This window comes from Galeopterus variegatus, unplaced genomic scaffold (assembly GCF_000696425.1).
Source record: "Galeopterus variegatus unplaced genomic scaffold, G_variegatus-3.0.2 Scaffold6078, whole genome shotgun sequence".
NCBI lineage: Eukaryota > Metazoa > Chordata > Mammalia > Dermoptera > Cynocephalidae > Galeopterus > Galeopterus variegatus.
In genome coordinates this window covers 128,507-138,223 of record NW_007732189.1, presented here as the reverse complement: position 1 = coordinate 138,223, position 9,717 = coordinate 128,507, and the positions used below count along the sequence as shown (strand labels likewise).

The window sequence follows — 9,717 nt, the reverse complement described above, 5'->3', positions numbered from 1 at the left end:
TCCCCCATAAGAGTGCTAACTGCCCATTACAAAATGCAATGGCTTTTGGGGGTTGTATTTATCAAGTTATAAAAGTTGCCTAACTGCTAATTTATTGAACTCTAAACCTCTTGAAAGCAGGGTCTGTGTCCTGTCTATTTGGTCTTTTTCGACCACTTAATACACTGCTTGGTAATATGCATTAAAAGAATAAATGCATGAATGAAATCATCTTGCATAGTTTTACCGCTTTTTAATTGTGTACATCAAAGATAATTTTCAAAAGCACGTTTCTTTTTAGGTATCTGTGGCCAACCAGTTAAAATGCTGTTTGCAGCAAACCTCTGTCCCGATATCAATGATTTTGAATATCTCCTTAATGCTATTAAACACAATATGTAATATGCAAATATGTACCCCAAAACAAATATGCACTTTTATTTCATGCTTAGAATTTAGTCTTCAAAGCAAGTTTCTCTTGAGCAAAATGTTTGAAGATAAAGAGACTAGGCCAAAAGCTGCTAGTACACTAGCCCATTTTGTCTGAAAGAAATGAAAACAAAAAATTAGTTCTTTCCCACTGTGAATGCAACAGTTTGTCAGTGAAGAAGATTAATATTGATATTACAGGCTGTCTATACAGTGCTATGAGAGAAGAAATAGAAATATTTCAACCACAGAAGAGTTTGATGATTCCTACTCTCTCCCCTAAACGCAGAGCTTTCCACTCTCCCATATATTTTATGGTTCACTACAAAGGTTCACTAAAAAACTGAGAGAAAAATCTTCATTAAGTCTGCCTTAAAGAGGGTATTATTTTGTCCATGAGGAAAATAAAGGGCACTCTCTGCACTAAATTTCCAACTCAACAGGTAAGAATGGAAGAAAAAAAATTGAATTTTTATCAGTATCATAGAAGAATGATCATTTACCCTTGCATAATTAGAAGGTTCCTCAGACATGTGATAATTACTAAGCAACTGGCATTTACTGTACAAACCGATGGCTCCTTAATAAACGACGACGCATCATTCGGTGTCAGAAATCAACTCTGGACAATCCTTTATTCCATTAATTCAGTGAAAAAGCCTGTACTCATTTAGCTCAGTTTTCTTTAGATCGGCAGACATTTACTACGAGCTTTCTTACCCACCCGTCTGTCTTCCCTCCTGCCATCCTCCTCCCTAATCCCGCCCATCCTTCCGGGGAGGCGGGGTCACGGCTTGCCCGCGCCGCCCCGTAGATTGGCAGGTCACCGGGGCGGGCCGGCGCGTGCGCACTGGCCTGTTCGCGGCCGGTGGACCATGGAGTCCCCAAGGCCCTTCGCCCCGGGGTTGTGTGCCCAATCATTCGCCTTGCCCTTAGGAGGAGTTTTGAAGCTGTGGCTCTGTGAGCTGTGGCTCCTACTGCTGGAGTTCGCGGCCGGTGGACCATGGAGTCCCCAAGGCCCTTCGCCCCGGGGTTGTGTGCCCAATCGTTCGCCTTGCCCTTAGGAGGAGTTTTGAAGCTGTGGCTCTGTGAGCTGTGGCTCCTACTGCTGGATTCCGGTCTGAATGCGAATTTTTTGCCACACGAAGAAGACGTAGACTTTATCAATGAGTACGTGAACCTCCACAATGAGCTCCGGGGCAACGTCCACCCCGGAGGGTCTAACTTGCGCTTCATGGTGAGGCCCAAAGACGGTTTCCCGAATCTCCCACAACCCTTGTCAGGATGCTCCCTTCGGCCTCAGAGGCTGGGCCACTGCTGTGAACCTTAAGGATAGCGGAGAACCGCAGTTTTATTTTGGGTTTAAAAATATACGTAAGGTTTGTACGCTCGAGAAATGAAAAGCGCTATCACGCTAACGTAGTTATTGCCATGATTTTGCCCAGAGCAGGGACTGAGTGGAGGCGCTCTCCTGAGGTGCAGATTTTAAGGGGGCGTCAATTTAAGAAAATATTTTAATGTAACAGTCTTAAAAAATTAAAAGTCAGTGCAAACATATCAATGATGAAGAAAATATCAGAATTTTGAACAGACAGGATCTTTGGGTCTGGATTTGGGAGAGGCAAGTGAGGCACTCTCAGGGTGGTGCAAGTACAAGGTCAGATCCTGTTTTTACTTAGAATTTTGAGTTTCTTCTATCTTGGATGATTTCACATTAATTTTGACTTTTTTCAAAAAGTTATTTTATCTTGATTATTGAGTTTTTGGGTGCCCATTCCAAATTTTGCTCCAGAGGAAGTGTCTCAGTCCCCCCAGTATAGTCCTGACTGTGGTTTTGCATTCCCTTACATTGCTGTTCTTTTCCCCACTTTTTCATTTCCTATTTTCATTTAACAACTGTTTAATTATTGCCTTGTTGCTACGGAGTTTTCATGATTGTCATTAAAAATGACAGCAAAATCCAGCAAGTAAATAACCATCCTCTTATCAGGCAATTGGGAGCTTCTAATTTACATTATACATGATATTGCAAGGACTGCCTTGCTAGATGTATGTCTTTTCTTTCTTCAAGATTAGTTTCCTAGCAAAGATTTCAGAAAAAGGATAAATAAATTAAGGGTATGGTATTTTTTTATTTATATGCTCCATAGCAATTCCTTTTCTAAAGGGCTGTGCCAAATTAAGCAGGTACCAGCTATGTATAAGGGTTCTGTTTTCACCACATCCTCACTGGCTTGGGCATTTTCAATCATTTGCTAAATTAATAAATTATAAAATGGTACTTTGTCTTAATGTTAATTTTAAGATGCTACTTTGATTGGACATATTTCAGTTATTTCTTGCCTACTTTGTCTTAATGTTAATTTTAAGATGCTACTTTGATTGGACATATTTCAGTTATTTCTTTCCCTTTTCTTATTTCTAAAAGTTGGTGTGTATTTTTTCCATGTATTTTGCTAAGACATAAATAGTAACTGCAAATAGTATAGTCTATCATAATAATATGGTCTATTTACAATTTTTCTTTAACAGGTTTAGAAATCATACATTTCATTTTTATTCTTTTATTATGTATTCTTAGCATTTTAACATATATACTTCATTGTACAAAGTACAAAGTTAATCAGTATATGTAACGTCCTTCCAAATATTAAAAAGATATTAGAACATTAAATTCTGAACACATCTCTCCCATACTGTTGTAATGTAGTATTTTTGTTCTACCTTGTTTTTAAACATCAAAAAATGTGTTTTTTTAATTGTAGTAAAATTTACATAACATACAGTTTACTATTTTATCCATATTAAGTGTACAGTTCAATGACATTAAGTACATTCACATTGTTGTGCAAACTTCACCACCACCCATCTCTAAAACTTTTTCATCTTCCCAATTGAAACTCCATACGCATTAAACAATCACTGTCCATATCCTCCTCCACCCAGTCCCTGAGTACTTCTTTTCTGTCTCTATGAATTTAACTACTCATGTTACCTCATATAAGTGAAATCGTACAGTATTTGTCTTTGTGACTGGCTTATTTCACTTAGCATAATGTCTTCAAAGTTCATCCATGTCATAGCATGTGTCAGAATTTCCTTCCTTTTTAAGGCTAAATAATATTCCACTGTGTGTATATACCACATTTTGTTTATGCATTCTTCTGTTGATGGACACTTGGGGTGTTTCCACTTTTGGGCTGTTGTGAATAATGGTATTGTAAAACGTGTGTGTACAAATACCTATTTCTGTCCCTGCTTTTGCTTCTTCTAGATATATACCAGAACTGGAATTCCTGAATCATATGATAATTCTATGTTTAATTTTTTGAAGAATCACTGTTCTGTTTTCCATAATGGCTGTACCATTTTACATTCCCACCAGGAATGCACAAGGGTTCCAATATTTCCACATCTTCCTGACTCTTGTTGTTTTCTGGGGTTTTGCGTTTTGTTTTTTGGTTTTTTATAATAGTCATTTGATGGGTGTGAAGTTGTATCTCTTTGTGGTTTAATGATTAGTGATGTTGAGCATCTTTTCATGTGGTTATTGGCCATTTGTTTATGTTTGGAGAAGTGTCTGTTCAAGTCCTTTACCTATTTTTCAGTTGGTTTGTTAGTTTTTCAATTGTTGCTGTAGGAATTTTTTATATGCTGGATATTAATCTTATCAGATATATGATTAGCAAATATTTTCTCTTGTTCCATAGTTGGCCTTTTCATTCTGTTTATTGATATTGCCCTTTGGTGTGTAAAAGTTTTTAACTTTGATGGAGCCTAATATATTTTATTCTTGCTCTCTGTGTTTTTGATGTCATATCCAAGAAATCATTTGAAGAATCCAATGTCATGAAGCATTTCCTCTATGTCTTCTAAAAGTTTTATAGTTTTAGCTCTTACATTTAGGTTTTTAATCTATTTTGAGTTAATTTTTGTATATGGTGTAAGGTAAGGGTCCAACTCCATTCTTCTGCCTGTAGATATCATTTTCCAAGCACCATTTGCTGAAAAAGCCTTTTTATCCCCCACTATTAAGTGGTCTTTCTACCCTTGTCAAAAATTATTTGATCATATATGTGGGGGGTTATTTCTGGGCTCTGAATATCTGTATGCCAGTACCACATTGTTTGATTAGTGTAGTGTTGTGATAAGTTTTGAAGTCAGGAAGTGTGAGTTCTCTAGGTTTGTTCTTTTTCTGGATTATTTTGGCCATTCAGGGTCCTTTGAAATTTTATGTGAATTTTGGGATGTATTTTTGTATTTTTGTGAAAAACATTATTGGAATTTTGATAGGGGTTGCATTGATTTGTACAACATTTTGGGTCATATGGGCATCTTAACAACATTGTCTTCCAATCCATTAACATAGGATGTCTTTCCACTCATTAGTATTTTCTTTAATTTCTTTCAGTAATGTTTCATAGTTTTCAGTATATGTCTTTCCCTCTTTAGTTAAGTTTATTCCTAAGTATTTTGTTTTATTTTATTTTTTGAAGCTATTGTGATGAAATCATTCACCTAATTTCCTTTTCAGATTGTGCATCATTAATGTATAGAAATGCTAATATATTTTTTATGTTAATTTTGTAACCTGCTACTTTACTGAGTTTGTTTATGGGTTCTACGGTTTTTGTGTGTGTGTGCATAGGATCTTTAGGGTTTTCTCCATATGAGACTATGTCATCTACGAACAAAAAAATTTTACTTCTTCCTTTCCAATTTGGATGCTTTTATTATTAATTTTTTTCCTTGCCTAGTTTTCTGGCTAGGATTTCCAGTAGCATGGTGATTAGAAATGGCAAAAATGAGCATCACTGTCTTGGTACTGATCTTAGGTGAAAAGGTTTCAATCTTTCACCATTAAATATGATGCTACTTGTGAACTTTTCATATATGGCTTTTGTCATGTTGAGATAATTACCTTCTATTTTTTTTCTTATAGTTTTTTTTTTTTTTTTTTTTTTTTTTTTTTTTTTTTTTTTTTTTTTTTCTCATAGTGTCTATATCTGGCTTTGGTATCAGGGTAATGCAGGCCTCAGAATGGGTTAGGAAGTGTTACCTACTCTTCATTTTTTCAGAAGAGTTTGAGGTTTTTTGTTAATTCTTCTTTAAATGTTTGGTAGAATTCAGCAGTGAAGCCCTCTGGTCCTGGGCTTTTCTTTATTGGGAGATTTTTATTACTGATTCAATCTCCTTACTAGTTATATGTCTTGTAGAAGATTGAATTATGTCCCCCCAAAACTCTCTGAAGCTTGAATTGTGTCTCCCAAGTTTTATGCAAGTTTTATGTATTAGAAACTTAGCCCCCACTATGACTGTTGAGAGGGTGGGAAATCCTATTATGGTAATTTAAAGGTGGAGCCTTAAAGAGGTGATTAGATTGTAGGACTGTACAGTAGTGAATGGATTAAAAATGGTGGTCAAGGGCATAGTTTCAAGGGCTTTAAAAGAAGAGGAGAGTTGTCTCTCTCTCTTGCTCTCTCTGCTTCCACCATCTTGCAGTGTGAGACCCCTGGGTCACTGTTGCCACCACAGATGGACTTTGGACTTTTCATCCTCAGAAACTATAAGCAGTAAATTTTGTTTTTCTTTATAAATCACCCAGTTCCTGGTATTTTGTTATAAGCAACAAAAACAGACTAATACAGGTCTATTTAGATTTTCTCTTTCTTCATGATTTAGTCTTGGTAGTATGTGTGTTCTAGGAATTTGTCCGTTTCATCTAGGTAAACCAATTTCTTGGCCTACATTTATCTGTGATATGAATTGTAATTATTTCGGTTGGGTATTTTCAGTTTATACATTGCTTGTGTAAGTATAAGTATTGTACAGTATAGGTTTAGGAGTTTGTTGGTCAGTGAGCTTGATGTCTCATATGACTGTTTCCATCTGACTTTATTGTCACTTCCTCAGGCTGGTGAGAATTTTCTAGTCTCCTTTCATTAGGAACCACTTAGGGTCCTAATTTTTTGCAAAGATCTCAGTTCCAGAACTTGCCTTATGTGGCACTATGGCGACATCTTTTGTTCCCATATTAGTAGTACTTATATCTGGTCTGATATCTCCTCTCTTGAGATTGGGCTCATGAGTTAGTCACTCTGGCTTTTAACTTTTCCCTTCATTTTTGGTAACTGGGTATTACGTTTTTTTCATTTGAGCTCAGGTATGGATTTTGTTTTATTTTTAATTTGCCCATTTCCCCCTACCCAGTGTTCTATTCTTTTCTTATGATTTCTACTTCTGTAATCAATTCTTTAATTATTTTAAGCATATTTTATATTTTTAGTTTTTTATTACTTTAGTGTCTTAGTATATCATTCTCTTGTTTTATCTACTAATCCTTTGTTGCATTTATAATTTTCTATTATAAACTCATCTTCAACAGGTATTGTGTATGAGAGACAGAAAGAGTTCATGTTGTCCAAGTTGTAGAAGAACAAATATTGCTACAGAGTAGTTTTTTATTAGCTTTTTGCCTCATTCCCCTTTTAGAATCAATTTTATATTATTTTCCCCAGTTTGACATTTTTCTTTTTATCTCCTTATTGTATTTTTGGCCATCCAGACTTTTTAATATTTTTGCCTAGCTGATTAATCGGTTTCTAAAAATTTCTTCTGGATTTTGTTTCAAAGTCTGAAAGACTTTTCCCTACTCCATGCATTACTGGTGTGGAAGCAAAATGATACAATCCCTTAGAAAGGAATCAGACAAATACCTAATTAATTATAGATGTATTTACCCTATTTCTGAACCCATATCTGAGTATACATCCGACAGACATACCACACAAGAAGAAAATGGCATCAGTTGAGATTTTTCACTGTAACATTGTTTGATAATAGCAATTGACTGGAAAAACACTACAGCACTAAGGGGTTGATTAAACTAACTGTGGTTCATCCACGTAAAAGAATACCATGTGGCTCTACAAAAAAAATGAGAAAACTCTCTACACTAACGAGGAAATATCTCATGGACCTTGGAAAAAGCAATGTATATTATGATGCATTTTATGTAAGAAAGAGAAATGAAAAAGAATGCATATTTGCATTTAAAAACACTGGAGAAATCCACAAGGAACCAGTTGATTACCTGTAGAAGGCTTAGGGGAAATGGGATAGTGGGGAGCAGGATAATAACATGGCTTTTCAATAATTTTATGTGATTTTGATTTTGTAAACTATTATATTATTTGCTCAAAAAATAAAATATTCCAACTGCAAAAAAAAAATGAATAAATAAAATATTTTCTTAAATGCATGGTGATAATGTTACTGAGAATTGAAACTAAGTGATAAGTATTCGTTAAACAAAAGATGTATATAGTAAGAAAACATGTAATGCCAAAAATTTTTAATTCTGAATAACCTCAGTAAAATCCAGTATTTAGGACAGTGGGGGTGTCATTCCTAAAGTCTAATCCTTGTGGATGTTGGAAAGAAGTAGGCAAATAAAACATCAAAATGGAAGTAAGCACAGGTATGTATTTTTGATATTTTTTAATGTTTTAATAAATTTAAGCATATAATTTAAAATGTAATAATTGAAGTGAATTAAAGATAGTTAAGATGAACATAAAGATTATCATAAAGATGGGATATTAGTAGTTAGAAGATGGGAAGCGTTAATTAAACTTTAAATTTACAGAAGAGAAGGGAGGAATAAAAAGAAATGTAATCAACCCTGAAATATAAGGAAAAAGGAAAATAGGAAATGACAGTAAGAAAAAATTTTTTATTTTATTATTATTATTTTTTTCAATTTCCAAAATTTTATTTATTTATTATTTTTTATTATTTTTATTTTGTCAATATACAATGTAGTTGATTATTGTGTCCCATGGGACAAAATAAATAATCAGGTTTTTAAACTGCGAAAGAGTAAACCAGATCCTGGGCTGGGCTGGATCCACCAAGGCATAGCCAACTTATAAGGCTCTATGCAGACAGCTTCTTTTAAATCTTTATCCTTATTTTCATGTTAAAGTCATTCTTAAAGACTTCAGCCTATGCTTGTATTGTCCTTTACACCCTTCATTATACGTAGAACTCATTCTGGTATTTTCTCATAGATATTCTCAAACCTAGGGGTCACTTTTCACTGTTTGTCTTGATCTTCCTGCAAAACTGTAAATTCACAATGGAGTGTGAGGGTGAGGCAGAGGCAGTTTCTCCTCTGAATCTGGGACAGTGCTCCTTGGTGGACAATCAAGGTCATAATCATGCCATTATAATCCTCTTATTCCATGGCACAATTATCAAAAGGAATGGAAAATGCCTGTGGAAAAATTTTGATGATGAGAGAATGTTAAAATTAGCTTTAAACACTAAGGAAAGAAATCGAGAACGAGGGATGACCCAGAAAAACATCAAAAAGGAGTTTTGAGGGGTGCGGGTGTGTCTTACTCATCTTTATGTTGGTGCCTGGTGGGAGTGAGTTTAGGTGGAAAGTGGCACCCTGCTGGGTCTGTGCAATACATCTTACAAATGTTTGTATTTACTCCTTCCAAGAAGCCATTAGATATGAAACAATGTCTCCTTTTTTTTTTCACATGAACCTGCAGTTGAGAAATTAAATAATTTGCTTATGTTTCTAAATAGTCAGTTATAGAGCTGGCATTTGAACCCAGATCTCCAGACTCCAAAGTTCATAACGTGTCCACTGTATTATTTTGCCTATTCCATATAGATCTCTATTTACAGGGGCAGTACTTGTGGTATCATGAGATAGTGCGTGTAATATAAAATCTAGTTTACAATTCAAATGGAGGCAGAAGATGTGGATGTAGACAAATCCTAAAATCATCTCTCATGTTAACTCTGGTTTTTGTTTTGCCTTTACTGTTCAACAAAGAACCATATCTAGCAGGTTACGGTTATCTTGCTTTCCAAGATGAAGACAACATGGTATTTAGCAGAAATCAAGGCTGTGTCCATCTCCTAAATACATGTGGATTGAGGAAAGTTGAATGTAGAGGGAGAAGGAGAGAGATTTAAAATACAGAAGATTAACTCCTGATTAACAAGTCACACCAGGAGTCTTTAAAGAGAAAGTTTGTCCCATGTCTACGTTAATGGAAAAGGTGTAAGTATTACCTCTTATTGAAAAACATGGTCATTGCTGCCTTTAAAAGTATTGATGAAAATAAGAATAACATTTCTACACCCTCTTCGTATGTAAACAAAATGACAATAGCCCTTGCTGGCCTTCAGGTGATTACTTTGATCGTTTTTCCTCCATTTGGACTCCTGTTCTACTTGCTAAAACTAAAGTATGTGCAAGACACCACGGCAGTAGCAGGGGGCAAG

The 9,717-nt window shown here is 35.2% G+C and overlaps 1 protein-coding gene and 1 pseudogene across 1 annotated transcript in view; both read left to right on the top strand.

The window, feature by feature from the left end:
• The first annotated feature begins 1,405 nt into the window (after positions 1 to 1,405).
• Positions 1,406 to 9,717, top strand: part of GLIPR1L2 (GLI pathogenesis-related 1 like 2) — a 45,033-nt gene continuing 36,721 nt past the window's right edge. Inside the window, exon 1 of the mRNA XM_008590412.1 lies at positions 1,406 to 1,645. Within this exon, the coding sequence (XP_008588634.1) occupies positions 1,412 to 1,645 (234 nt within the window). The 5' untranslated portion in view covers positions 1,406 to 1,411. The remainder of the gene's footprint in view (positions 1,646 to 9,717) is intronic.
• Positions 9,520 to 9,717, top strand: part of LOC103605786 — a 2,874-nt pseudogene continuing 2,676 nt past the window's right edge.